Raw genomic sequence first — 27221 nt, forward strand, 5'->3', positions numbered from 1 at the left:
AATGAAACATTTGTCTTTCCGTTCTATTCCTTGTACTACTAGCGCCCATACTGGCGCCTGTCTTAGCGCTCACCCGCAGGTTGAACATTATGTAGCTTACATAATGGGGTCCGTGCGCACTTCATGCCTGGTATCGTACCACTACGTTTCTTTCTTCACTAACACGACCACATAGACACGATGGTCCGTGCGTAGTCGGTACTTGTATAAGTAGTTGTACCATTAGTCGGTCGAACCCTAAGTTCGACCTGGTTATTCATTCAAGTCTCTGCTCCTCCTCGCTTGGGGTAGTGGTCATTCTCGACTTCCTCGCTCGATCTTCAGGACGACGCACTGTCCATAAGTCCTCGCTCGTTGTCTACGAGTCAGGCATCAATATAGGAGTATAGACCGTTGTATCAGGGCAGGTCAGTATCACGCCGCAGACATATTCTCATCGTTGCAGTACTAGGGTGAGAGTGTCTACTTGTGGCTGCTCATGCATACACACCACTCATCCAACATCTCTGACAGCAGCGCAGGAAGATAACACAGTGGTGGGACAGAGCATGGGGTATCACTGGATGGAGGCAACAAGGCACAGGGGCAATGATCTGGGCAGACATGACATTTTTATTATGGTATGACAGTATCACAATCTACTATAGTACATGTTTTGTAATAGCGAGCACAGTGGAGAATACAATATGTACATTCGAGTGCAACACAATGGTCGACGGGGCCTGCTGCAAAACGGGAAGGGGGGCGGGGTGCTTGCATCACGTGAGAGTAAATATGCTTTGCACTGGGGTTGAGCGAAATTGACCGGCGGTCAAGCGCGAGGCTGGTTGCACTGGGGTTAAGGTGGCCCTTTTCAAACGGGGTGCAAAGCACTTTGAGCTGGGTTCAACCTGGCGGCGGTCAAACTGAGTTCATCCGAACGGCTGGCCGTGTAAACGAGCATACTACCTAACGGGGGACCTGAACTGTACAGTAGAAAAGAATCCAGACTCCGCCAACACGCCCGTATCGCGCCATCAGCGCATCACCGCCAACCGTCTCGTATGACTGAGCGTCAGCGCGTCAGCGTACCTGACGCGGACTCCGGGACGCCTCGCGCCAAGGCTTGGACGTCAACAAGCACATCAGGAAATGAGGCCGTGGCCAAAAATCCAAACCTCTGGGTTGCTACTGTATAGCATCCAAGCATCGCTCATTATTTGTGTGAGATGTCAGCTTACACATGATCTACTTACCTTCTGAGGAAGCTCGGTTGTTTCAAGATCTTGAGGCAATGTCGAAACTGCGCGATCACTCAGTCTATGCCATATGGCTTTGTTGTGCCTCGCAGCGACATTGCACAGCAATGCTCGCCTGTGGTCTCATTTTACGCGAGTGCTCTGCGGCCCGGGGGCCAGCACAGGTTACTGAGCTGTGTCATGCCAGCGGATAATCTCACAGCTGAGCTCGTTTCCTCCATGTTGGTTTCGAACAGTACTAAGTCCGATGTTTCGGAGTGATTCTAAAAATTTGATGGATCCTCCCACATGTCCTCCAGGTTCCTGGGGATTGTAATGCCCCTTGTTTTCTTGACGTCTTGCGCGGAGGAATATGAATTGGACTATCGCTCCAAGCCAGTCGTGATGTGCCTCCGAGGCCTATTATGCGTATGTCACCACTGCCGGCCACCGTTGACACTGCCAGTGCCATACACTACGGGCGCTCAATACATAAGCGATGTCGATCGCGAAAAGTAGCCGCCCGATGCCGATGCCGGCCGCGAAGTGGGGTTTACTGCTTACCTCGAGTGTGAGACTGCCGCGTATGGTGAACTCGGTGTACAAGTTATCACGACGGCGGCACTATAAGAGCACGGGCGCGGGGAGGCGTGCACAACTCATTCCTTCACTTTGTATCTTACCGCCTGATCGAGGCTCTCTTCGACTTCTCAGAGCTTCTTATTTCCATGATAAATTTCTTGTTCTTTGTCTCGTCAGTCGCAGCACTGACGGGCTTCACATTTGCTTCTCCTGTGGATCGAGATGCAGCCCCGGCTGTTAAGCTGTCGTATGGTTCGTTCCAGGGCCAGAACACAGGGAATGTTTCGGAGTTCTTAGGGGTGCCCTTCGCTGCAGCACCGTACGCAATGTGCCTGCCTACCCACTTACGACATGCTCAATGGCAGATGTCATTTCAGAACAGGGAATTTGCGCTTTGCGCCACCGCAGCCCCCCACTCCATTCGAGGGTGTGCGCCAAGCAACCCAGTACGGAGCTGCCTGTCTGCAACAGACAACTGCTGCCGACACTGGTGCTCTTCCTTTCAAGCTGCCCTCTATCATCCACCCGATACCAGGAGCTCCAGGCATTGTGAACTCTTCGGAAGATTGTACGTATTGTGTTCACTGATCGGTTGATAGCAATGCATTGACAGTAGTGCATAGGTCTCTTCATCAATGTCGTGAAACCTGCGACCGCCGACTCGAAGGGCGGGCTCCCGGTGCTGCTGGTATGTGACGGTTTCGTCATGGACTGAGAAATCAAAGTAACATCTGCGCAAACAGTGGTTCTTCGGAGGTACAGGTCATCGTTTCATTGTGGAGAGGGTGCTTGCTCACTAACATTTCCAGGCGCATTCGAGACGGGTGATTCTTCTAGTTTTCCAGGCGCGCCAATTGTAGAGCGGTCCATTGTTCTCGGAGAGCCTGTTATTTTTGTTTCTGCCAACTATCGTCTTCATGGTATGCAAGAATCTTCCACTACACTGCAGAATTCCTGATTCCTTGTCAGCACTCGGTTTCCTCGCTGGCAAAGAGGCCCTTGCTGCCAATGCGACCAACCTCGGGTTGAGAGACCGTAAGTCTTTGAATTAGTGAATTCCAGTTTCCGTCAACCATCAAACTTCAGAACGACTCGCAATGGAGTGGGTCCATGAATACATTTCGGACTTCGGTGGGGACCCGTCGAAGGTGATAATGTACGTGTTTGTCCTTTCGACTGCTGGCGTTGTCGCGCTGACATTACTTTCCAAGCTGGGGAGAGAGCGCGGGCGCAGAGTCTATTGGTCTGCACTACCTGATCAACAACGGCACCACCGACCTTTTCCGTGGCGGTTTCATGGTATGGTTTCGATTGCAGCCCTTCAAGCGGGTTGTCTAACATCTAGCACAGGAGTCGGGCAGCCCATACACACTGAAAACAGTGGAGGACGGACAGCAATGGTATGATCACCTCGTCGAATACACGGCTTGTGGCGGAAACTCGGACACCTTTGAGTGCCTCCGTCAGGCGCCGATCGATCAATTGATGGCGGCGGCGAACTCTACTCCCAGCTACATCAACTACACCAGCTTGAATCTGGCGTGGTTTCCGCGTGTAGACGGTAATGTAATCGCACGTAACCCTGTCGAGTCACTGCAGATGGGTTTGTATTCAAAGGCAAGTGCGTCTGTCAACTCTGCGTCGTTGATGCATCCTAATGTTAACGATTAGGCACCATTCGTGAACGGAGACTGCGATGATGAAGGCACCATCTTCTCACTTGCGAACCTCAATATTACGTATGTCTTCTAGTGACTTGCTAACCGGTGGTCGCTGACTTACACTTGTAGAACTGATGAAGAGTTTGCCAATTACATCCACACGAAGTTGGTTTTCGTAATCATTATAATAGTTTCTGCTGACCCGGCTCTAGCTATCTTCCTACGGCTTCGGATGAACAAATCGCAGTGCTTGCTGATGTCTATCCCGCAAACCCTGCACTAGTATGTCATCCTCTAATTTCTCAACAAATACTCATACTAAGTCCATTGCAGGGGTCGCCATTTGGTACCGGAGATATGTGGAATATCTCGTGAGTTGTGTTCCATCTCTGATTCGAACTATGTTAAGGGATTTGTTTGTAGAGCCCAGTATAAGCGTCTTGCATCATTCCAGGGTGACCTGCAGTTCCAGGTACCACGCAGATTCTTCATGTCAATTGCATCTGCCACGCAGCCTACCTGGTCGTACCGTACGTCTTCTCAAAGAGTCTCCTTTTTGCACGCGTTTACTCATCACTGTTAGTGTATAAGCGGGGCAAGTCGGAACCAGTAATCGGCACATACCACGCTTCTGACATTGCGGAGTTCTTCACGGACATTGACTACATTGGGATGGATGCCCTGAGTGCGTATGACCCTCGCAGTGTTTGTTTCTCGCACTGAGCGCTGACATGTGCATGCAGTCAACTTTGCACACAGCCTTAACCCAAATGCTCCTTCCGGACTTCCGCAGAACATCAGTTACCTCTCTGATGTCCACTGGCCGCAGTACGGGTCGTCACTGATCCCTTCCCTGCTGACATTCTGGGACCCTGCTCCAACTGTCAATATTACGTTGGACACATTCCGCGCGGTGCCCATTGAGGTGCTGACCTTGATCACACTGGCACTCGCCTTGGCCTGAGCGCTTTGTCTCGCTCCGCTTTCCGCTCCTTTTCAGGTTTTGAACGGCTAATAGCTACATGTGTTTCAGTAATTTAGTTTTCTTAATGAATTTATCAATATTTAGCCTAGCGTGGTGGTACTTGCGCAGTGGAAGCATGATGTCGTATTCCTGCAAAGTCTGCTCCTTTTCATTGGGGGATACCTACGATCAAGAACGATGTTACGCACGCACCCCGGGCAGCACGACTGATCTTACTCAGGAATAGACATGTCGACACGTATAGGATAGTCGGATAATGTTGGGGTTCGAGCGCTACACATGAGTGAATGTAGACAACTTATATGATACTTTGGTATGCTGCAGGACTATGCCGGGCGCTTGCAATATAATTGCTCTTAGACTTCAGATGCATTCGAAATTGCCGCTTAAGTCGCTGGAAAACAAGCGACTTTCCGCTGCTTTTGAGCACCCAATTGTGGCTGAAGATGACAGAAACGATCGCTTGTGACTAGGCGTGATGCGGCCGTGACATGATTACGTTCTCGGCTCGCGAAGGGTTGGCCAGCCAATCAGGCTGGCGAATTCTGCAGCCGTGACATGTCATGAGCCAGAATCTGCGAGCGCTTGCGACGAGCGGTCGCTTATTTGTTCGAGGAGGGGATTCTGCTCGCTGGTTTTGGCCGCTTGACACTCGCTTCTTTTTCAGCGACATTTGAGCGGCAATTTTCAATATACCTATTGCAGCGGTCGGTGAGTCATGAACTTGACCGGTGACCGGTGTGAACGATGTGCGCTTGAGCGATTGCACCCGCTTAGGATTCAGGCTGGACGTATTCTCTTCTACATTTCTTCAACGACTGTGAGTTGGAAACATGCTCAACCACGATATACTTGGTGAGCTCATCCAGCGTGCTGCCCAGTCGATCCAACTGTTTTGTGGCTCGCCATAAGAACACATATGCAGGTTTCGCGAATAGTGGTGCTCAGACATCTTCTGAATGCTATTGTACATTGTTACACACATGAGGCAGTGGAGCTATGCAATATACAATTTGGAGCGATCCCCGGCCGCCGGCGGGCGGCATTGTGCACGGCATTCTTTGACATTACTCATTTCTTTCAGTGTACACTGTCAGTGTTACTGCGGCTTTCATATGCTGCGGCTCTCATATGCTGCGGTCATATTTCTGAGATACCTTAAGTACGGCAGTGAGCACGCGGCTCTCTATTTCAGCGCCCCATCACCCATCATATCTTGCCCCGCCCCACTTGCCATATCATCTACTCATTCGAAAAGTAGTCGACTGCTGAACATGGATGTATTCCTCCTATATTCTCATGTGATCCTGCCACTCGGCATCTGTTATATCGTTGTTTACCTTGTGCGCAGTACCCTCAAGGTCCATGCTTGCGGCTACCAGATTGTTATCCACCTTAGCTGATCCTTACTGCAGCTATATCACATCCCAACGGTAGGACGGCCGTTTGTCCCTCTATTGTCCTCTTTCTCCGTTCTTGGATCTCGTCGAGATCACAAGGATATCATTCGGGAGGGTTGCAGAAAGGTGTGTGCTCATACCGCGGGTGTCATATTAAAGCCCCTGAACTATGTCGCCCACAGTACAAAAATGGGATCTTCAAGTTTGCTGAGCGTCACCAGTGGCATATCGTCGTCTCGGATCCAAGGCTCATCGCCGAAATCATTAGAGCACCAGAGAACGTCCTCTCCTTCAATGAAGCAACCGCACAGGTGAGGTTTTCATTCAGAGTCCCATTGAATTGCTCTCTCATTCGATGAGTTAGAGTTTACAGACGAAGTACACCATCGGGCGCGAGGTCTTTGAAAACGGTTACCACAAATCCGTTGTCCGCTCCCCGCTTACTCGCAACTTGGGTGTCCTCTTCCCTGACATGCACGACGAACTGGTTGCCGCGTTCGCTGATGAAATCCCTGCTCGTGATAGTGCGTTGAATGCGTGAGTTGACCACGTGAACACTGATGGAGTGAGAAATTGCACCACAGAATGGACAAAAGTCTTCTTGATACAAGCTATCATGCAGATAGTGTGCAGAACTAGTAACAGAGTCTTTGTCGGGTTACCGCTCGGTGAGTCACTGTCGACTTGATACGTTATTTGAGGCATTTGAATACGCGAGCCAATCCCTTTCTAATGTATACGTTCTCGCGCCAACACAGGTAGAGATCCGGCATACCTGGCGCTCAACAAGCGTTTCACAATCGAGGTCTTCCAGATAGCGTCGTTCATCAACAAATTCCCCTCGATCCTTAGACCGTGAGTGTCTTTCCCTAGAAGCCGCTGGATCTCAACAGTTATGAATTCCCATTACAGGTTTGTGGGGATGTTCACCAGTAATGTTCAGAGGAGCACTGCTGAAGCATTTGAGCATCTGGGCGGTGTCATCGCTGAACGTCTGACGGAAAGAGAGAATGGAAGCTGGCCGGATAAGCATGTGAGCAAAACTTGCTAAACAGTCTGCTGAGCTGACTGATCCATACACGTCCAGAACGATCTCATGCAATGGCTCATAGATGCAGCCCCCGGAGAGAAGCACCGTACTCCCCGTGCTCTGGTAGCGCGAATTCTCACGATTAACATGGCCGCCATCCATACAACTACAATGGTATGTTCTCACATGCTGCTCTGCACACTAGCCTTACGGAAAGTCCCTGTCCAACGTCAATCACAGACTTCTAGCCAGGCATTATGTTATCTCGCTGCCTATCCTGAGTATATCCAGCCTCTGCGAGAAGAGGTTGAGGCTGTTGTGCGTGATAATGGGTGGACAAAAGAGGCCATGGACAAGTTGTACAAGGTCGATAGTTTCATCAAGGAGACACAGCGGGTCAAGGGAATGTCTTCCGGTGAATATACTCCACCATCGCTGCCCATAACCTTCTGATATTCCGCTCTCACAGCGTCTATGATGCGCAAAGCCGTCCAGAATTTTACGTTCTCCGATGGGACGTTCATTCCGAAGGGTACAATTGTCTCGGTGGCGATGGAGGGCATTTATAAAGACGACGACATCTACCCTGACGCTCAGACGTTCCGACCTTTCCGTTTTGCCGACATGCACGACCCCGACAATGGTACAGGCGAGCAACTGAGCATGGTGAATACGGGCATTAACTGGCTTCCGTTCGGGCACGGGAAGCATGCTTGGTCAGTAAGGTTCATACCCCGTTACGCTGGCATTCCTTGACTGAGCAAGCCTATTTGCAACAAAATCTCGCCAACAAACATCTAGCCCTGGAAGATTCTTTGCCTCATATGAGGTCAAGGCAATGTTCGCACATCTTGTGATGAATTATGATATGAAGATGGAGAAAGAAGGAGAGTTGGCACAGGATGAAAGGTCCGCTCAGATATTGTTCCGCAAGCGGCAGAGATAAGACGGTTCAGTGTTGTTCCTCGAGCCCAGAAGTGTTACTTTTCAAGTAGTTACGATCTGTTCCGCACTTATTTCAATTGTCTTCACACATGCCTTCTCTTTGGGATGATTGAGAGGTCTTCTCGGTACTTCTCCTGATACGACTGTCACGGATCCGCACTCAGCACCTAAATCAGTACCTCAATCAGCAAACTTGGCCCACTTTTTATGCAATGTCAGTCTCCGCGCCCGCTGCTATGTTGCCTCCAATATGGTCAACAGCCGCCAATACTATTTTTAATATTGGTACTGACACGGTCAGTCACCGCGGCTTCGAATGAAGTCTTGTCCTTTCCCTTCATCAGACAGGACACCACCACAAATGCCTTTTTTATGCTTTGGAAAAAAATATGAAGCAACACCTCATAACCACGTATACTTGTCAATGGAGGCATCACATCACATATCCTCATGTCCTCGTGCTGCTCAGGCGTTGGCGGTGATAGCATCGGCGTCATATGTGTCGCCTGTATGCAGAATGCGGTTCAGCAGCTTATTCGACTCATGATCAAAGTGGGGCACCGCGACAGAACTCTCGAGTCCCTTTCAAGGATCAATCATTGTGTCCAAAAGAATCAATTTGGAATGAATTAAAAGTTGAATAGCCCGTATTGGTTTAGTAAGGAAAATATTAAATGAAAACTGCCGAAGGATTGATAGAAACAATGAAGAGATTGATTACATAATCAAATTACTAGGATCTTTCTTCCATATTAGGCACTAGAATACTAATCAGGCAAATTCACTCTTCTTTCACTCTTGGTTCAATCTTTTGGTACAAAAGATTGATCATTACATGCAGTGTTTCGAAGCTTTTATGTTTGGAGATGCAGTGTTTCGAAGTTTATCTTTGAATTGCCTTTACGTTATAATCTGGCCTGACAAACTCCCGTAGACAGATTCTCTGATCGGCGGCGGGGATCTGAGAGCTTACTCTGTTGAACAGCAGCGCTGCGTCTTCTATCGTGAATGTCCGGTCCTCTAATTTCAATAACACTACCCCTTATCATCGGATTCTGACATCCGCGATCGGGACGCTCGACGTCCGCGGCTGTTACTCGCGCTCTCTACTACGTTTTACTCAATTGCACTCTCCATGCCCCGCTCGCGCTCCCCACGTTATCTTAGCTCCTTTCACGTCCCGTCAGCTCCCTCTACGCTCACCTACACGTGATCCTCTTCTCATCTACTTATATCTCGCTCCTCCGCTCCCCCATTCTCTCCTCAGTCTTTGTATCACCACGACTGAGGTACGCCTGCTTTTGTTCCTTTCCCCTGAATCTAAATTGACTCGCCGTAGTCCTGTAGAACTTACGCGATACAGATTAGGTACGGTAGTCACTGCATCACCACTACTGAGTCCTTTCCAACACTTGTGAGTACATCCATCTTGTAGCCCTCGCACCCCACTAACCAAGTAACGTAGACCACAGGGAGTAACTCGCAGAAGCAGCTCCCACCTCGATTGAACAGCTTGCTGAAGGAAGTGTATACCGCCCTCACCCATATTGGCAGAAGAGACGGTATTATGTCTTCCAGCAGTCCGTCAGCGGCGGCAGAGCAAGTCGAAGTTCTCCGGCAAGCGTCAGTACATCTTTTCGTGGATGTTCATCCTCAGCTGCACTGCTGACTGAACATTAGCTATGTAGAGTTTTGCTGCATTACCTCTGTATTCGGCCAGTCACGCTGCATCAATGCTCGTATGATTTGCGCTCATAAAAGCATTCACAGCTTTGTATGCCTACGAGAACATAATCACCCTGGATGATGCCACCCAGGCTGTGTGGCGGCGAAAATTAACAGGTGCAACATCCCTGTACATCGCTCTTCAACTGGTCACGTCATGCATTGTGACCACATACCTTTCGGCCTTGTTCGTCACAAGCTGCAGTGTGAGTACTTATGAGCTCACAATTGTCTTAGTACTGAGCAACTCATGGAGCTAGGGGTGTGTGTGTAACCTCCATCATCCGGTCGATAATGTAATCCCAGTACTCATGCGAACAATGTCAGCGCTTATGTGTCAAACATACTCCTTGCTTGTGCTGAAGCTCTACTTTACCTGATCTACGGAAGTGGGTATGCTTTGCTTGGTGACACAGTCCTCGTGAATGACATCTGTACAGCAATCTCTGCTCTGCGTGTTTATGCTATCAGTGGTCGTCGGATTGTTTTGCCATCTTTGATCTTGTTATTATACCTACCAAACATAAGTATAAATATCGTAAGCACTATCGCTGAAGGATGTCAGTATGCCTCTTGACCTCATTTCCCCAATGGATCTGCACAGAGTTTGCTTACTCGATTGCACCCCCGCCTGTTGGATGTACGGTCTACTACAAGATTCCGTTCATATTGCCATTCAGGCGAGTGTTTTGCGACACACCGATTAGTAACATGGTCTTACATCCAGCGCTAGATGTGTGTAGCCCCACTACACCTCACAAGGCGGCGACACCTGACAAAGTACTATTACAGTGGCAGCGTTTTCCAGATCGTGCATCATCGCTTCGGATGTGCTCGTATTACTGGGAACGTGGCATGCTACTTACGGAACAAAGAAGATTGCTAGATTGGCTAGTATGGAGGTGTCGACGGTTGATTTACTACTACGAGATGGTGCGTCCTGCGCTCGACGACAAACTGGCATGAACACTGAAGACGGAAATGTATAGGCACTCTGGTCTTCAGGTATGTATATTGTATTCTGCAGCCCCTATTATCGCTAAGATATCCATTAGTGCTGTGTTACTGCTCAATATCACGGACGTGGTTCTAGAGTTCAAGAACATTTTCAGTTACACTAGCCTGATTGTCGATGTGTTTGTATACAACCAATATCTTACTGGACTATCTCCAACTAATTCATTCCTCATGATTTATTAGGCTGATCACTATCCTAACCTCCCGCCTATTCCTCAACCTTCGACAAGTCAATTCGTCCCGAGACAGCACATACGATAGCCCAGCGACATCTACCATTCAGTTCTCTTCTCGGATCGTCGGACCACTAGGCGCACCTATTGAGCACGGGATTTCAACATGCGAAACGGATGAAGACGACATTCCGCTGGCCGTCATTCCTATTGCCCCTAAGCAGTCGGGGACTGATCTACAAACTGGCCGATGATGTGCTCATGTAAAGACATGCAGAATTGTTTGGGAATCGCGGGGGAGACATCAAAATTCATTTCCAATATTATACATGGTTAGCACGGTCTTTAGAACTGTACCTTTTGTTGGTTCTATTCGCTTGAGATATACTATACGAACAACAGATCGCAGACATACTCGACGTCGACACATTGTCATTGTTCTGCAATTCACCAACACTAATGATAATACAGGAGGAATTCCGACGTGTTCGTGGACTACTCATTCATCCGCAAAGATTGTCAAACTAGTACACGTAGATTGAATACTATCCTCATTTTTCAATATACCTTAAACAAGGTGGTGATCCGCGCAGACCTCGTCCTTGCATTTCGCGTCGCGAGTGGTTGGACACCTCAAACTTCGGCAGTCGAATATGGATCCTCCACAGCAGAAGGGAGGCCTATATGTCCGCTTACAATTCAAATCGTGCGGGATAAAACTCGACGATTCAAACGAGAGGAGGGAGAACAGCTAATAACGGACTACAGCGAGCTCAAGGACTTGCCACGCTTTGTTCAAGAGCCATTGATAGGTGGTCTTTAGCTGCTGGGAGCGTCACATGGAATACGCGGAGTCCTCGGTTATCTGCGCCAAATGGAGGTGCTTTCTGTGGCTCCCATGACTGACAATGCCCATCACAGTATATGCAGCAATAATCGAACAAATTTCACGGGTGCAGCCTGAAAAAGGGATTTCGACAACAAGGGGTCGCAGTAAACTATCATCCGACTCAGTGCTGCGACCATTTCGGATATCTGAGTCCCGACCTCAACATCCGAGGAGCCTGTCCACGTGCGAAGGAACCTGTTTGCGATGATCATCAGACAGCCTAGTGAACCTCAAGATTGCTTACCTTCCAACCATACATTGATGCGACCTTCTTATAGCCTCTGAGCGCCTTAGGCATATTATACGGCCTACTATACACAGAGGTTAACAAAAGCTAACCTGACGCAGCTGTTTTTGGCGACTCGAACGTACACGGACCAGTTTTTAGCCAACCGATTGGGGTGAGACCTCAGGCTGGAGACGACGAGCCGAATTTGCCGGAGGATGGCAGATATACTAGATGAATGTAACATCGTTATACTGGAGGGCTATCGATGGCTTTACTTGCCTATAACTAGGTCGCCACCCTAATCGCTATATTGTCAAAAATACTTGACACATAGCTATCATATATCGACTGACCATCCCCCGTGAGGAGTTCCATACACACTGATCCGCCTGTCGGAAGGTTGTAGTACTTGGTGTGTAAGTCGTGTAATCACGTACCTGCTGTAATGTGTGCTGTATGTCCATCTTCTCCGTCCTGGTGTTGCATTCATTTTTGTGACACATTTTCGCCTATGCCACTCACTCGTGTAAATGGGAGGAATCGGGGCTTCAAGACGCGAAAGAAAGGCGGCGACGCTGGGAACGACCGCGGAAACGTGATTTCAACTACCAGAGAATTCATGGATCTGTAAAATTCGAATCATTAGTGTCTAGACTCCTAAGCACGACACAGAGTGGCGCACTCCATCTTCATGATTTGTGCGATAGGTAGATCCTCGTCAAATGAATGCAGCTCCACGATCCAACGTAATTGATTTCCACTGATCATGTCGGGAGGTATATACCATCCGAGTTCTTTCATGGATTTCGCCTCCTGCTGCTCTCTCAGCATAGTTTTGAACGCCCGCTGAAGCGCCGCCTTTGCCTTGCGAGTTGCGCTTCCGGGCAGCGGAAGAACATTCTTGACAGATGTCCGGACCCATTCTGGATCATGAGTCCAGTCATCTACTGGCTGCGTCTGCTTGACCGGCGAACGGCCCTCCAGGATGGACAAGTCTTCCTCGTCATATTGGACGTCCAGAGGCTCTCTCCGGCGGTCGGAGAGTAACTTTTCGACCGTATAGCTTGGTTCAGGGACTTGGATTTGCTTGCCGAAGAACGTGAAGCTTGATTTGGGGTCATGCCGTATAAATGGAATGTCGCGGGTGTCTGCTGAGCCTTGAACAAGTGTGCTTTGGGCTGTATCTGCAGAGGAGCCTTTCACAAGAAGATAACGACTACAACTAGTCTAGCGACCTGAGGGCGAATGATCAAGTAGTTGACGCACCATAGAATCCATCTAGTGTCGTCGACCACAAAGTACCGACGATTGTAGACGAAGCTTTGAGGGCGATTCACGATCTGTGCGACAGTGATGCATTGCGATACGCCAATGGAGCTATTTTTCCACTGCACGGTGTTTTGCTGAGCATATCTTTTCACCGATATAGACGCCTCTTTGGCAAAATATACGCCTGACGCGCGCTTAGCTCGTGATTTTGCCAGCAAGGACACATTTTACCGTCGCCATACAGTCTTCCATTAGCTACGTCTTTGTACCATAGACCATGGCGGATGATCTGGTAAAAATGAGTCCGGAAAGGCTGATGCTATTGGGAGGTCTTACCGAGTGCCAATTGTGTGCAGGAGAGCCGTGAAAAGCCTTATTTACAGATGAGAAAACATCGTTGCCCGCACAAACAGGAGCTTACATATAGGCAAGGAAATGATAGCACATTCTCATCTTGAGCTTGCGCCAATTCTAGTGCTTTCTGGAACTTGGCTTCCGCGTCAGGAGCACCTATAGTGAACCGGAACTGCCTCCATTCAGCACCTGCACTGTAGTTTAGTCCCGCGAGTGAGATGAAGCAGAGATTCTGACCTATATTCCGGATTCGCTCCTCCTCGGTTTTCATTTCCTCCATGTGAGCAGTGCACGACGCGATACACCTGATATATGTGCTCGGAGCTCAGCGCCAGCGCCGGCAGGTGCTTGTGATCGCGATCATACCATCGTAATATTGACCAAGTCGCCTCTGGGATCGAATGATCGAAGTCCCGCAATCGGGCCCTAGTATTTCCAATATTGATCGGATTCTCGAGGTACACCTTCAAGAGTTCGACCTGGGAGAGGCGAAGATCATGTAAACCTTGTAGTCCGAGCGAAACTACAGCGACTTACAGGAGGAAGCTGATCAATGAGCATCACAATTGATGCACACATCTAGGAAGATTCGTCGTACATCAGAGCCCACAGGCTAGATTTTGACATGTTCTAATCGATTTACCTGCTTGTATGTCAGCTTGTCGTATTCGCACAATCCATCTGCGTTCACCAGAGCCGTTTTATCCGGCGCTGGGACACGGAGACCAATCCCAATAGGTAAAGGTTCTTTCAACGCCTCGGCGCTGGCTGCTATGTACGCAAGCGAAACCAAAACATCGACAGTATCAGGATTCGAGCAAATCTCGTACTGTTGAGCGTCAGTCCTCAGTTCTCAGCCATGTGATTATTTGATGGAGCCACGTAGCGACGGACCTCGAGCGAAGGGCCCCAATTCAGATGATAGTACTGATATGTGCAGAGCGGGGAGTTACAAACATAAGGCTTCAACGCGACATAGTCTGTTTGAAGCCGGTCGTGGCATACAAGGCAGTAACGAGGACAGAGCTGCAGGAGAATGAGAATTACACCGTGGAACTGACGAGTAAACATACCGTGAGACGACGCAGCAGGTACGAGAATGCAAGAAGAGGCAGATTAATGCAATCTAGCGAGCCACGAGAAAGGAGAGGGTCTGGAGGCAGGTTATAGCGGCTAGAAAGTTCGTTCTCTTGATCCTCGGCCTTCTGGATTGCCTGTGATGGCAGCTGTGATCAGAAATAGCGGTATGTGCACCGCCCGACTAACCGGTCTCATGCTCTTCATGATATCCTCCGCTTTCTGTTGGGTTCTATCTGCCTCCCAAAGAAGAACCTCCACACCGGCCCATCCTAAATCATACTTCAGCCTCAGCTTCAGCAAGCGCATAAAATGAAGATTCAGTAATGTCTCCATGGGTGAACTCAGATTGAAGTGGTCAAATCCTACACGCTCTCTTCTCTCTGTCATGTTATCAGTCTCTTGTGCCTGCTCCTCGTTAACATTTTCCTGGGGTGTGCCTTTGTCCCACCTTCCGGAGACGCGAATGGTTTCGACCACATGCTCCCTCTGGGGCTTATAGCTTGACGTGAGGCCCACCTTGAACTGGGGATTGCTGCCACGCTCCACTGCATGGGGACAAAGAGCGCCGTCTCCTTCAAGTATGGGATACACGCCATTCAGGCCGTGCACCAGAAGGGTCAGGTGCTGTGACGGCGCCAACAGCCGCCGGTCCCAGGCCATGAGCGCTCGTGTCGGAATGTCATCGGCGAGCTTTATCGTCGGACATGAGACCGACAACACATACTCGTCGATGTCAATCGGCACAAAGCCTGGTCTGTACCCATAGGCAACAATCTCAGTGAAGTCGCTGCTCACGTTCCCAGTCAGCTTAAAGGACAGCTCAGATGAAGAGATAATTACCTATGCAGAGTGTGATGGTCTATGACCTCCCCGGGAGTGATTGTAGGATCGTTGAACTCAGTCAGATTGTCATCGTATTCGTCGAAGTCTCCCTCGGCACTGCGCTCCAGGCCAACATCTTGGGGAATTGAGACGGCGGTAATTGATCGCGCGACAGCAGCGAGGGTTCCCCTCAGCAGTTGCTCAATTGACACAGGGCCATTTTCAGTGACCGCTCGAGCAATTGGTGATAATAGTGAAGACGTCTTTTCGTCCCGCGAGCTCTGCACGGCGCAGAAAAACACATGGTTGCTGGGATATTCAGAAGGATCTAAGGCGATACTTCATGTCGACGCAGCATGTTAATAGGCTAGAACAACCCACCAGAAATCAGGAAATCCAAGATTGAGACATCATTCCCAGCAGTATCGCAAATCCGGCATGAAAATGAGTCTTCTGCTCCCACTGATAGATCTGGCAAATCCGCACCGCCACGCCGCTAATTTAGCCAACAGACCGCGGGCTGCCACGGCGCACATACCGACCACTGTCACCTCATTGATTGTCAGTTCGTTTAGAACAGCGGCGGCCTGCAGCAATTGAAGATCGGCTAGATACTGCCTGCGCCCACGGCTGATGTGGACAGAAGAATCGGCCATCTTGCATGGGCCGAGAGAAAAGAGAAATAGCCGGTGCTTATGACCAGACTGAAATTGCACGTTCCTCAACTCTGGTAGACGTAGTACGTGCAGAATGGGAGTACCAGAAACGACACTCAGTGCCTCGAGGCTTTAGACGTAAACCTCGGCGCATAGAAGCTCGACCGGCGTCAGCTGCGCAACGAACGCGGCCTTCATACTGCCTAAGTAGATGACTAATCCAGGTGCCCTCCTTTGGAGCCTCCGTAACTAAGTAAAACAGAAAATGTAGCTGGATTGACGACGAAGAGACATTGCGCGCATGTTTGATAGTGTGGCTTTTCCGCTGAGAGTAGCTGAGGTAGTTGATTGTGATCAACGTGTGCCACGTGTGCTAAAGCAGTGCCACAAGCGTGCCGTCAAACTGCTACAACGAACCTCCTTCAACGACCAAACTCGAAGTTAAATGCAACGTCATGATGGGTATCGCTTTCATTTATACATCAAATCCTACAAACAGGCACTATGGCCACTGCGACGCGAAAGCATAGTACAGTTAGTTTTTGGTTTACAGGCGTGCACCCCGAGTAGAAGAGTTATTGACGCTAACTCGTGAGGGACGCCGCAATAAATAACATCCATGGCCTGCCCTACTAAGTAATAGCCGCTTGAGACTGAACACTGGGTGTTACGTTCAAATGGTGAGGCCAAGTTCTTCACCAATAATGGCTGCCGCTTTCTCCCCGATAGTGAGGGCCGTCGAGTAAGTGTTCTACGCATGACAGTCAGCGATGTACACCGGTATCACAACACGTTCAGACTCACAGCGCCGACGTTTGACGGGGCAATTGACATATCTACGAGAGCACTATTTGAACTTCTATTATTAAACGGGGTAAGGGCGGCGACGCACCAGCTACTTTGAGCCCAGTCACGCCGTATACGTTAAGCTTTGAGTCGACCACGCCGCCCTGGGCGCGCGGCTTCATCGCACACGTTCCCAGCTACCATGAGCGGAATCGTCAGCTATGCGGTACTCCCGCAAGAATAACACGAACCGAATGCCACATCGTGCCGACCTGCTGCCGGTTGAACAGGTCGATCGCCGCATCATCCTCCGCCGTGTACACAAGCTTCGGCGTATCAAGCGGCGTCGGCTCTGCTGACGGACGCACAGCCGCCGCGCTGCCCTCGGGGTAAGCGGGATGGCCACCATCAAACTCGCCGCGATGCAGCCCCATCCGCCGTGCGAGCTCGCGCCCGTGCTTGTACGCCCAGCGCATCGCTGCAATATCCTCTTTTCTGAAGGGCCGTCAGCAACTGGAAGGTACTCATACGAGCGCGCACGTACCCGTTGATTGTGATGGGGTCGAAGTCGAGCGGCGCGTCGACATCATTCGCATCAGTTATGTGAAGGTAGCCGACAGCGCTCGAGTACCAGATGGCATATGCGATTGTGGAGTATCGTCGGGGAGGAACGCCCATGGGATTACCAACGAAGCTGTGTGAGCGCGACTGTGAGACACGACGGGGATCATTCAAAAACGACCACACAAAACTTACCCTGCCGAGCAAGCGATGAAGAGAACGGGTTTGTCAGGGTACTTGGCGTAGAATTCGTCCCATCGCTTGCGGAAGTCGGGGCCAAAGGCATCCAGATCCTGCGGGGATGGCCGCAGCTTTCCGCCAGCCTCGACAGCACTGGAAAACAGAATTAGTAAGGCGTCTTCAAGAAAGCTTTGACACACTAACTTGTGCGCGAGCAGACCGGTGCCATCGGTCATATACTGTGCGCCCCATTCTGCGAAGCTTCAGTCTACAACTCACGGCGATGCACGACAACTACTCACTCTGCAGCTCCTCCGGTCGCCCCTGGATGAGCCCATCGAGCGTATCCGCGTTGTCGTCGACGAAGTACTGTGAGAACACGATGGGGTGGTCTGCAACCTACTGCATCAGCAGCCTGCTCCGCGCAGTGTGGTCGCCCGCCTACGCACCCTGGTAGTTCTCGCCCACGCCCGGGAGGTCTGACACCGTCTTGACGCCTAGCGCGCTCAGGCGCTTCTCCGCACCGACACCCGAGCGCTCGAGGACCGACGGAGTACCGAATGTGCCTGCGGAGAGCACGACGAGCTTGCGTGCCTTCGCGATGCGCGGTGTCTTGTCCTCGTCGGGATTGTAGCGCGCGTTGGGGACGAATTCGACGCCTGTCGCGCGCGTGCCGCTGGGACACACAACATAGTCGAGCGCGTCAGGGAACCAGGATCGTGGTGAAGTGAAGAGACGTACTCGAAGAGGATGCGCTTGACCGTGTAGCCCGTCCTGACGTCCAGGCCGGTAGTATCGATTTGGTTGTAGATGTAGTTATGAGGGACGTCCTGGCGGCGGCCAGTCTTGCAGTCGATCCACCTGCAAGCCGGTTAGCCCACACGCACGGCACATGTGCTCAGCGCTGGATCACTGACTTTGCCCATCTCTGGAGTGTATGTCAGTATTACAATAGCAGTCTTTCAGTATTGTAGTTCAACTCACAGCGTAGGCGTTAGAGTTCGATAGGTCATTCATGTCGTCGACCACAGGCCGATCCTTGTCAAACTGCTCTGCGATCTCAAGGAACTGCTTCCCCGCGTCGGCGTAGATACCGCCAAAGGAGACCTTGAGCGGACCCTCGTAGCCGTGCGTCGGCTTGTTCGGCAGGGCTTGGTTCGTCTCGGCCTGCGCCCAGAGTCTTTAGCGAGCCCACCATCACAGAAAGCACAATATGCACCTTCTTGAGGTACTGCAGGAGATCAGCCGATCCCCAGCCCGGGTTGCTGTACAGCTTCTCCCAGTCGTCGTAGTCGGACGCCGACGCGCGGGTGTACATCATAACTGTCCCTGATCAGTCTGCGCGCCCTGCGGCACTAGCAATCGCGCACGTACAGTTGACGCTGGATCCACCGCCCAGACACGCGCCGGCGGGCACGATAGGCGTGCGGCCCGCGAGCTCCTCGCTCGGCTTCCCGACGTGAAACTTGACGGTCGTGCTCGTCGGGAGCAGATGGCTGAGGAACTTGGCGGGGATGATGTGCTCCTGGTTCTCGCGCACCGGCGGGCCCGACTCGATCACAAGGATCTTCAGGTTGGGATCGGCAGCTGCGAGGCGGCCTGCGATCACACAGCCGACAGTACCGCCTACGCGGATTCAGATCAAGCGTCATTACGGCTACCGCAGCAGGGTCGCGCGAGGCGCGGTGGGGGACGCACCTCCGGCAACGATCACGTCGTACTCAAGGCTCTCGGACATCGTGGGGTGCGGCGATGGGTTGGTGGAAGGATTGATGGCGTATAGGGGTCGATGGACAGCGGGGGCCTTATGTACCAATGATGAGCGGGGGCAGCGCTGGACCTCGGGCAGATTCGGTCTTCTTCGAAGTCTGGCCGAAGTCCTTCGTAGAACAGCTATTGATTTAACTTCTCCCAGGCTGCTCGAGGCCTATCAGGGAGTCGCTGGGTGTTGTCCGTTAGGCGCTTGAGTCTCAGATGATCAGCCCCGCCGGTGCTCGATTTAGCAGGTGCGTAGGGACGTGCAGGCATAAAAGAGAATCCCAGCCCCTCTCCAGCGTGAATGCTATTAGCGGCGAGCACACGCAAGGGAGTACGCTGAAGATTTCTTGTTAGACGAGCGCCACGGTGGTATGGATCACATCACGAAGGCTGTACAGATGCGCACCCCGAATCATTCGTTCATTCCAAAGCATCATCAAGAGATAACGGCGAGAACCCCATGTCCCGGTGCTGTCTTGTCTTCCAGTAACGGCACTGTATTCCTGGGCGTGAGCTAACTAGGCAACAGTGCTTACAAGTGAAGGGTGTCAGCGCCGTGCTGGCCGGATTGACAAATACAACCTACCTCTCACGCCCTTAGCAGAAACGCATGCCATACGCTCAGAAATCAGGATGTTCTGGCTGTTGATGTGGTTCCTGCTGCTACTGATCCTTTCGCAAGTGCCATGGCGCGATTTGTATAGCCGAGAGGGATCTGCCAGATGGGACCCCGATTTCTTCAACATGGTCTTGACGGTCGGTGATTTTTTGACTCGTCCACATAAATTGGGATCTCCGTGCGAATATCCGGGGGTTTCGTCACAGCCCCTAAAAAGATCAAGGCGGGTGCTAAACAATCCTGCCTCCCGGAAGCCCAAGTTGAATGTCCTGCCCGGCCTTGGTCATTAGAGCATTTTTTCTGCGAGCTGTATACTATGGCAGCCAGCTACACAGGATCGCAAGATCTAGGTAATATGCTGCAGGCCAGTTCAATACCGTGATAGATGTGACGGAGGTGTAACTGTGACATATCAGTCACGGATGATCCCTGCAGGAGGTCTTCTAGCGCCGGCAACTCCCCAGATCCGAATTGCACCATGTGATTGATCAACCTTCCATTCGCGGAAGCGGCTTCAGATTGCACAAGCGCTCGGAGTTGCCAGCCATCTATGGGTCAGAACCATGACCTGGCACAGTCTACGAACTTCATGCAACTTATTTTAGTTGAATGGCATCCAAACATCGAGACACTCAGGCGACAGCAATGTATCAGGTCTAGGTCGACGACGCTATGACATTGTGGGGATGGGAGCGGACGAATATCGGAGCGCGAAGGCGCACCGTAGAATGGTACGCAACTTGCTGCATGTGCACAGGACTTGAACGACACACTGACAGGTACACTGGATGCGAATACGCCACATAGACCACACTGCAGTCAAGAGACCTCGGTCGCGCGCCACCAGAGACTCGCCAAGCTGCTGCGCAGACGCCCCGGCATGATACATTACAATTGTCGAGGTATCATCAACCCGCTTCTCCCGCATTTGGGAGCGACGATCGTGCTGTCTGCTGAGTGCGTTGGGACATACGGTGCGCCAGCGTAACCGATCAAGCGTGCCAGCGAGATGGATTCTAGCACCACGACGTACGCCCTCTCCCGTCTCTACGCTCTATGTGCTGTTGATGACCGTTGCCTCAGCAGTTGTGCGTCGCGAGCGACGATAGCATCGTTGCGATGTGCCCGCTATCCCCTTGCCCACAATCGTCCGCTCGGATCCGGCCGCCATCGCCCTGCGGTCAGCCCACGACTGCATCCATCGCCGGTCAGCGCGCACCTAGAAGCGCATTTCCCCCTTCCGCCGAACACCGCAGGTACAGGTGATGTGCAGCCCGAACAAGCAGGCCTGATGGACGCCGCATTGGCAATCCAGAAGATAGCCCAGCGCTCGTCCGGGCGCACGCTCCACTGCCCCGTCTCATCCGTGGGACGGCGTAGCATGCGTGGGAGCAGGAAGAGCGCGGGGGAGACAAGCGGGGGAAGGGATGTACGGTGTCCCTTCTCTTCTTCCGGACGCGAGGAACGAACGGTGATGATGCTGTGATTGTCCTTTGGCTGACGTTACGACAGCGAGGGAGTCCGAGGGTAGATCGGCGAATACGCACGGCGGCCGACTTACCTTTCCTGCTTCTTAGATGCAAACAGCCAACGACCAGCGACTACGGGAGGCATATCCTTTACCGCAGACGTGTCGGACGTCGTCTCACAAGCAACAAGCAACAGCTCACCGCAGACAGTCGACGGGGGACAGCTGGAGCCGTTCACGATCCGCCGACATGCGCAGCCAGACGAGCAACAGAACATCAGATTCGCAGGACAGCGCTCAAAATAGCCAACGCTGCGTGATGGGATATCACACCGAAGACAGAGCTGGTAGGAAATCCCTGGAGACTGCAGCCACAAGAGAAGCAACCTGCAGATACGTAGCGGGACGGTGGGATAGCAGGCAAGGGGCAACTGTAGCAGCGCGTTTGTTGACAGTTGCATCGACATGCTCCGTCCCTGGGCCTGGGGCCTAAAGCTTGAGGTCTGACCTACCTGTCCAACAGCAGCGGTGGCAGCAGCGAACCCTACCCGTTCCTTGTCCGTCCGCGATAATATACCCCCTCTCTTTGTGCCTTATTCATGACCGAGGGCCTCGGGCGATCGTCCGGGCTGGCCCGAGGCGGTGCACCGGAGGCCGAGTTTAAGCATGTGGCGGAGGGGCTCCGGGGACCCACAAGATGTATCGTTCCTCCTTACACATTGTCACTGCATATCCCTGGCAGCGGGGGCGGGAGAGCGCGAGTATAGTCCACCGCTCGGGGCTTGTGGCTGGCGTTGAGTGCCAATTTGGCTCGGGTGGCGTGGGACTTTAGGGTTATTTTGGGCGCCCATGTGTATGCGTCCGCATCCGAATCGAAAGAACACGTTCTGCATCTGCATCTACTCCAGCTGAAATTCTCCATACCTATCAGGCATTGTGCGAAAACATCCGCGGCTTTACTGCGGTCTAGATGTCGCGCAAACAGACTTTCTGACTGTGTTCCCATCGATTGAAATTTTACGAACATGACAATGACAATGGCCGGAAGAACGACGGGGCGACGCTTTCGAGCATAATGTTGACGTGAATGCGGGGCTCTAGCCCGCCATAACGTCCATCTGCACATCAATCAGATTTCTCGTCCGCTCCGAATCTGCGAAGGAACGGAGGACAGAGACGGGACCGCACATATCGAATATCCAGCAAATACTTTGTCCAAGAACGCCGCGGGGAGACGTTACATGTTCGCGCGACGGCGATAGCGGGCTCGCGCAGACCACACGCAGCGCCTCTGAAACACCCGCCATCCGTGTCGAGTCTGCACTGCTTGCGACGCGCGGAGTCCGGCTGGCGTCTGCTATCGGCGTTCCATCAGACGCGCGCGCAGAGATGACATAGAGCCTGGTTGCCCACATGCATCGTTCGCACAGCTGACAGTGTTCTGCAGCAGCGACGTGAAGGCCATGACGGAAGGCTGTCGGCCAGGCAGGCATCCCGGATATGGTATGTGGGGGACTTTGTTTCGGAGTTCAGCCTTTGATTGCCCTAGCTCTCTAGTGCTGATCCTTGTGATTCGGGATCATCCATCTGTCGCACTTGCTGGGCATGAGTTTGCGCGAGCACGGTCATTCACTCAGCGACGGAGCAGGTACGAGCAGGCGAGGATACGTACATAATGGTTATACAACGCGGCGATGTGATAACACCGTTGCGGCAGAGCAGTAACGGCGGTGGGGCATGCGATACGAACAGGGAAAAGCGCGAGCGCAGCGGAATGTAACAGGACAATCAAACCCCGTTCAAACCTTGTCAGATCTCTTCGAACTCTTTTGCCGTCATCATCATCAAAGCAGCTCAATCGCTCGCAGCATCGAATGCACTTAGCCGAGATAATAGCCGGCGTGTCCACAGCGCCACCAAGCTCGATAGCACGCTGCATTGTGTAGCTCGATCGCGACACCCGCCATCGCCTCGACGAGATCGCGCGCCAGATGACGCTAGAGCAATCTTGCAGCGCACAGCCCATCTCTATAGCGCGGAATGCGGACGCGCTGGGAACACGTCCAGTCACTCAATGATCGCAACACGGCGATGAAGCCGGGCCAACTGCCACTTCGCGCCCTTGTTCGGACAAGACCGCGGCCATGGCTACGAACGGCGAGATGCCATAATGAGAATCCCGCGAAGGCGCATTCGCATTTGTAGATGGTGAGGAAGCCAGAGACGCGAACACGCCGGCGGTGCGGAGGGCGCTACGCACGTGCACAAGGTTTGATGGGATTGCATTGCTTCTGGGAGGTGCCAGCGGGCGTGCAGATGGGGTGTCATGGGAGCTGATACTGGATCGCTCCCGCTGATCTTGACGCTCCTGGCAGCCTGATCAAGCAGCTCCTCCATATAATCCGCATGCACCGATCGGACCTGCCGAGATACCTGCCCGCTTTGTCTCTCCGTCCTCCCTCCACTTCGCCATTGTACATTGAGCATGAAGAGTGAGGCCATCCAACTTGCACAGTACATGTACGTCCGCGCTCGTTTTGACCGCTACAGCCTGTGCTCACCTGCTCGTACAGCGCCGGCCCTTGCTTGGCCGGCGTGTTCATGAACGTGATGTACGTAACTGCTGGTGCCTGCGCGCGACATACCCCGCTGACATTAGCGGACTCGTAGGTTGTATGGGGTCATGCTCACACAAACGTTCTTTTACTATTCGACATACAGACGGTGAGCATTCCTGTGGATGGTGTAGGATCTCCTGTCTTATCTGTGTACAGGGACGCAAAATGGATCAAATTCTATGTAAATCCTTATTAAGCCCATCCATACGTTGTACAGGCACTCATACACTCTCAGGTCGGAATTCTTTTCTTTGCTGACACACTGAACTCGATGTTCAACATGTGGTGGATTTACAATGTCCTTGTGAACAACTTCGGTACGGCGCCTGAAACTTGTAAGCACGCCCAGGCAGCTCACAAAAGCTTGTACCGCTGCAGGAAACATTGAGGCCGTCACCGTTGCGAACTGGCGTGAGTCTGATCGCCCCTACTTCCGCCTACACCATAGCTGACTGGTGTTTGTTTCAGTGTTTGAGACACGTAAGCTATTTCTTGATACTCCCTAAGATGTCATCACTGACGGCGCCGCATTTGCTCAGAGATCGCGCTCACTGTAGGCATCTTACCCTCCCGACCATGATAGGAGCGGACGATTCACGACTATCTCTCTCAGGGCATCATATCCGGACAAGTGCAACTTTTTTACGCATGGAGACTGCGCAAGCTCAGCGCGCCCAAATGGGTCGTCGTGTGCATATCCGCCCTCGCTGTCATCAGCTGCTGTGCGTATCCCTCATCCTGGTGTTTGTGCTAGTGGCTGATCGTTGTCGAACGTGCAGTGGGTGCAATCGGCACTGCAATCAACATGGCCATCAAGCCGCTCTTCGTCAACTTTGTGCATTACAAGCAGATTGCCCTCACGTGGCTCGTCTCGTCCGCTGTGTGTGACGTTGCAATCGCTGGCGCAATCACCCTGCAGTTGGTGAGTGGACCGCGCGTCAGGCCACCCTCGTTGATGCGAATCTGACGCGGGCCTACAGAAACGCAGCCGCACAGGTCACACGCACACGGACACCGTCATCTCTCGTATCATCCATAGTGCGCATCTGACCACCAATGTGTGACCGGGGCGTCCGACTGACGGTCATGTTTCAGTCACCATGTCGAACGGTCTTCTGACGGCCACTTTCGCTTTGATGGATATCATCTCTTACCTTTCGACGGTACGGCAGCCTTTATCTGTTTCAGCTTGAACTGTGCGCTCACGCGGGTTCTGGCTGACAGACGAGCGCTCTCCATATGGGTGAGCCGACGAGCGTTGCGAAATAGCATTGATGTGTGGCTGACCCCGCGCGCAGCGTTCAACTTCGTGCTGTGCAAACTCTACGGCAACTCGGTGCTTACGACGCTCAACTCGCGTTCCATTCTCCAATCCGCCAGCGACAAGGAGGGCATGTTCCAGGCCACGTCTACGTCCCGCGTACGCCCCCTCTCTCGCGCTGTGCTTACCCCTTTTTGTCGCATGCTGACCCCACCTGCAGAGCGGCGAAATCAGCGGCTTTGGGACGAAGCATTCGATGAACGTGTCCAAGATTTCGCGTACGCCGGCAGGCGGTGTCGTGGTGAACGTCGAGACACACGAGATGGTCGACGCGCCGCGTGTGACGCCGAACAAGGCCGTCGACGACTGGGACGACGGCTCGCTTGGCGATGTTGGCGACGTCGGTGACACGAAGGCGGTCGCCGTCTGAATCCTGCCGCACCGTTCGCCCGCCTGCGCCTGCCTACGCCCGCGCGCCCCTACTTTAATTTATCCTACCTATTCTGTCCCATGCCCTGTCGTTCTCTCGTGCCTGTGTCCGTCGCGCTGTCGCCTTACTGTATGCCTGCGTGCTGTGATCGGCGTCGCGTACTTCACGGACATCTTCGCCACGCAGTGTCTGGGCTGCGTGGCCGTGTACATGTACATGTGTTGTGTATACGCATACGTGGGCCTGCCGCGGCTGAGCGGAGTGTGCGAGGCGGGTGGGCCGCAACCAACGTCTGCTGTGTGTATTCTGGATACCTGGTGACTCTACGATCGGTGTATAATACGCATATTTTAGTGTTCATGCTTTGTCTCATCCTGGGCGGCTGCTTCTTATGTGGGCATGATATCATTGGCTGAAGTGTATGACTGACATGTTACTGTTGCAGCACAGAGATCGTAAAAGGATGCGCCTCTGATCGTAAGTTAAGTCCTTCGCCCGGTGTTATCACGCAGAGTCTCATCACGTAGAGAAACATAGCAGGCAGACCCGCGACCGACAAGTCCGCAGCGCCCCGTTGCGCCATCATCCGATCTTCTGCACCCGCTCTTTCTTCCACCCTCTCGCCTTCTCTCTCTTCCCCCTGTCGCCTTCGCCCTCTCGCCCATGCCCATCCTTGGAGCTAGTGGCCACACAGGCGATCTCTCACGCGGCGCCACCGCACCTTGCAGAAGGACCAGTCGGGGCCGAGTAAGCCTCTCGGCGGACGCCCGGAGCTTCGGGTCCGCACATGGTGCGCGAGTCTTCCATCTTCTGCGACCCCTGGACCTCTCACGACGCGTCGTCGTGTGATGACCGGACGGCATGTTTTGATCTTCGCAAGGGAGATGTCGGCGCACCGACCGTACCGTGCAGTCGGCCTTCCCCCCGAGTCGGCACTTCTTGCCTGATTAGCTCAGGAACCAGAATTGTTGATCGGACTGTGAACATCCCGAGAAATTCCGCAGAATCCTGCTCGCTGATTGGCTGCAGGTGACGCCTGCGCGGGGAGGCACAGTACGGGGCGAAGGTATAAGTATGTCGGGATTGAGCAGCCCATTCGCGAGCATGGTCTCGCGGAGCGTCACGCTCGTGCCCGACTGCCCGACGAGTAAGCACAAGCGCGCGTACAGACGTCGCTCACCATGATGGTCCCGGAGCAGGGCACATGGGGATTTCCTCGTCGCGCTGCGGATGCTTGCGCACGTACTACACAAGTGTGCAGGCATCTTCAGTGCATATCACCACCGTGCTTGATGCTTCTCTCGTTCTGGCGTGGCGAATGACACCGATGTCGAGCCGTTGACAGATGCTGATGATTTGTGATGACACTCCCATCTTAAATAGCCACGACGGCATCACGACCGAGGATTCACAGCTTCCTCAGCCCACTTTACAAACACCGATTCCTAACGCGGATCCTGATGAGAACGCTCTATCATCCATCACTAGGGTGCGCGTGTGATACCC

General features: G+C 52.4%; 7 protein-coding genes across 7 annotated transcripts; 5 read left to right on the plus strand and 2 right to left on the minus strand.

Annotated features, from left to right (window-relative positions):
• The first annotated feature begins 1889 nt into the window (after positions 1-1889).
• POSPLADRAFT_1065829 (hypothetical protein) lies at positions 1890-4536 on the plus strand. Its single transcript, XM_024482000.1, has 16 exons — positions 1890-2118; positions 2177-2367; positions 2423-2487; positions 2543-2555; positions 2609-2719; positions 2769-2834; positions 2886-2955; positions 3011-3098; positions 3150-3416; positions 3471-3538; positions 3590-3625; positions 3673-3742; positions 3794-3831; positions 3884-3990; positions 4044-4145; positions 4204-4536. The coding sequence occupies exons 1-16, from the start codon at positions 1946-1948 to the stop codon at positions 4422-4424; spliced, it is 1686 nt and encodes a 561-aa protein (XP_024339375.1). The 5' UTR covers positions 1890-1945; the 3' UTR covers positions 4425-4536.
• An 892-nt stretch (positions 4537-5428) lies between these two features.
• Positions 5429-7821, plus strand: POSPLADRAFT_1046044 (hypothetical protein; the record flags this gene model as incomplete). Its single annotated transcript, XM_024478932.1, has 11 exons — positions 5429-5806; positions 5861-5971; positions 6028-6156; positions 6210-6369; positions 6430-6513; positions 6604-6700; positions 6758-6878; positions 6933-7049; positions 7116-7290; positions 7345-7591; positions 7677-7821. The coding sequence occupies 11 exons, from the start codon at positions 5429-5431 to the stop codon at positions 7819-7821; spliced, it is 1764 nt and encodes a 587-aa protein (XP_024339376.1).
• Positions 7822-10441: 2620 nt separating this feature from the next.
• Positions 10442-10989, plus strand: POSPLADRAFT_1055957 (hypothetical protein; the record flags this gene model as incomplete). Its single annotated transcript, XM_024480711.1, has 4 exons — positions 10442-10478; positions 10535-10550; positions 10601-10681; positions 10746-10989. 4 exons carry the CDS (start codon positions 10442-10444, stop codon positions 10987-10989), a joined length of 378 nt encoding a protein of 125 aa, XP_024339377.1.
• Positions 10990-11508: 519 nt separating this feature from the next.
• On the minus strand, positions 11509-16034 carry POSPLADRAFT_1033345 (hypothetical protein; the record flags this gene model as incomplete). The annotated part of the gene is made up of 19 exons (XM_024476930.1): positions 11509-11637; positions 11869-11932; positions 11997-12080; positions 12207-12261; positions 12291-12327; positions 12376-12478; positions 12536-13069; positions 13120-13306; positions 13354-13411; positions 13544-13665; positions 13714-13781; positions 13843-13955; positions 14014-14055; positions 14120-14305; positions 14371-14502; positions 14550-14702; positions 14743-15343; positions 15397-15706; positions 15917-16034. The coding sequence occupies 19 exons, from the start codon at positions 16032-16034 to the stop codon at positions 11509-11511; spliced, it is 3096 nt and encodes a 1031-aa protein (XP_024339378.1).
• A 456-nt stretch (positions 16035-16490) lies between these two features.
• POSPLADRAFT_1169270 (hypothetical protein) lies at positions 16491-19316 on the minus strand. The gene is made up of 15 exons (XM_024488053.1): positions 19260-19316; positions 18936-19187; positions 18781-18884; positions 18546-18728; positions 18479-18489; positions 18303-18422; positions 18011-18237; positions 17864-17953; positions 17766-17814; positions 17577-17714; positions 17365-17514; positions 17072-17315; positions 16927-17017; positions 16839-16870; positions 16491-16785 (listed from the first exon to the last, which is right to left on the minus strand). The coding sequence occupies exons 1-15, from the start codon at positions 19297-19299 to the stop codon at positions 16708-16710; spliced, it is 1809 nt and encodes a 602-aa protein (XP_024339379.1). The 5' UTR covers positions 19300-19316; the 3' UTR covers positions 16491-16707.
• Positions 19317-19952: 636 nt separating this feature from the next.
• Positions 19953-21712, plus strand: POSPLADRAFT_1046047 (hypothetical protein; the record flags this gene model as incomplete). The annotated part of the gene is made up of 5 exons (XM_024478933.1): positions 19953-19996; positions 20024-20079; positions 20575-20661; positions 20718-20912; positions 21516-21712. 5 exons carry the CDS (start codon positions 19953-19955, stop codon positions 21710-21712), a joined length of 579 nt encoding a protein of 192 aa, XP_024339380.1.
• Positions 21713-23851: 2139 nt separating this feature from the next.
• POSPLADRAFT_1039671 (hypothetical protein) lies at positions 23852-26132 on the plus strand. The gene is made up of 13 exons (XM_024477579.1): positions 23852-23926; positions 23980-24018; positions 24077-24130; positions 24181-24205; positions 24260-24341; positions 24403-24422; positions 24638-24746; positions 24804-24946; positions 25005-25062; positions 25120-25187; positions 25249-25267; positions 25323-25444; positions 25506-26132. Exons 1-13 carry the CDS (start codon positions 23892-23894, stop codon positions 25713-25715), a joined length of 984 nt encoding a protein of 327 aa, XP_024339381.1. The 5' UTR covers positions 23852-23891; the 3' UTR covers positions 25716-26132.
• The last annotated feature ends 1089 nt before the right edge of the window (positions 26133-27221 follow it).

Source organism: Postia placenta (assembly GCF_002117355.1).
Source record: "Postia placenta MAD-698-R-SB12 unplaced genomic scaffold POSPLAscaffold_6, whole genome shotgun sequence".
NCBI lineage: Eukaryota > Fungi > Basidiomycota > Agaricomycetes > Polyporales > Adustoporiaceae > Rhodonia > Rhodonia placenta.

Bases quoted from the DNA above. Each gene is read 5' to 3' on its own strand.
- POSPLADRAFT_1065829 (XM_024482000.1), top strand. From the start codon at position 1,946: ATGATAAATTTCTTGTTCTTTGTCTCGTCAGTCGCAGCACTGACGGGC. The intron at 2,956-3,010 runs GTACGTGTTTGT...TTACTTTCCAAG, and splicing joins GACCCGTCGAAGGTGATAAT to CTGGGGAGAGAGCGCGGGCG. The intron at 3,099-3,149 runs GTATGGTTTCGA...CATCTAGCACAG, and splicing joins TTTTCCGTGGCGGTTTCATG to GAGTCGGGCAGCCCATACAC.
- POSPLADRAFT_1169270 (XM_024488053.1), bottom strand. From the start codon at position 19,299: ATGTCCGAGAGCCTTGAGTACGACGTGATCGTTGCCGGAG. The intron at 19,188-19,259 runs GTGCGTCCCCCA...GAATCCGCGTAG, and splicing joins CGACGTGATCGTTGCCGGAG to GCGGTACTGTCGGCTGTGTG. The intron at 17,515-17,576 runs GTAAGTTTTGTG...GCGCTCACACAG, and splicing joins TTCATCGCTTGCTCGGCAGG to CTTCGTTGGTAATCCCATGG.
- POSPLADRAFT_1039671 (XM_024477579.1), top strand. From the start codon at position 23,892: ATGAAGAGTGAGGCCATCCAACTTGCACAGTACAT. The intron at 24,206-24,259 runs GTAAATCCTTAT...ATACACTCTCAG, and splicing joins CAAAATGGATCAAATTCTAT to GTCGGAATTCTTTTCTTTGC. The intron at 25,063-25,119 runs GTGCGCATCTGA...GTCATGTTTCAG, and splicing joins CATCTCTCGTATCATCCATA to TCACCATGTCGAACGGTCTT.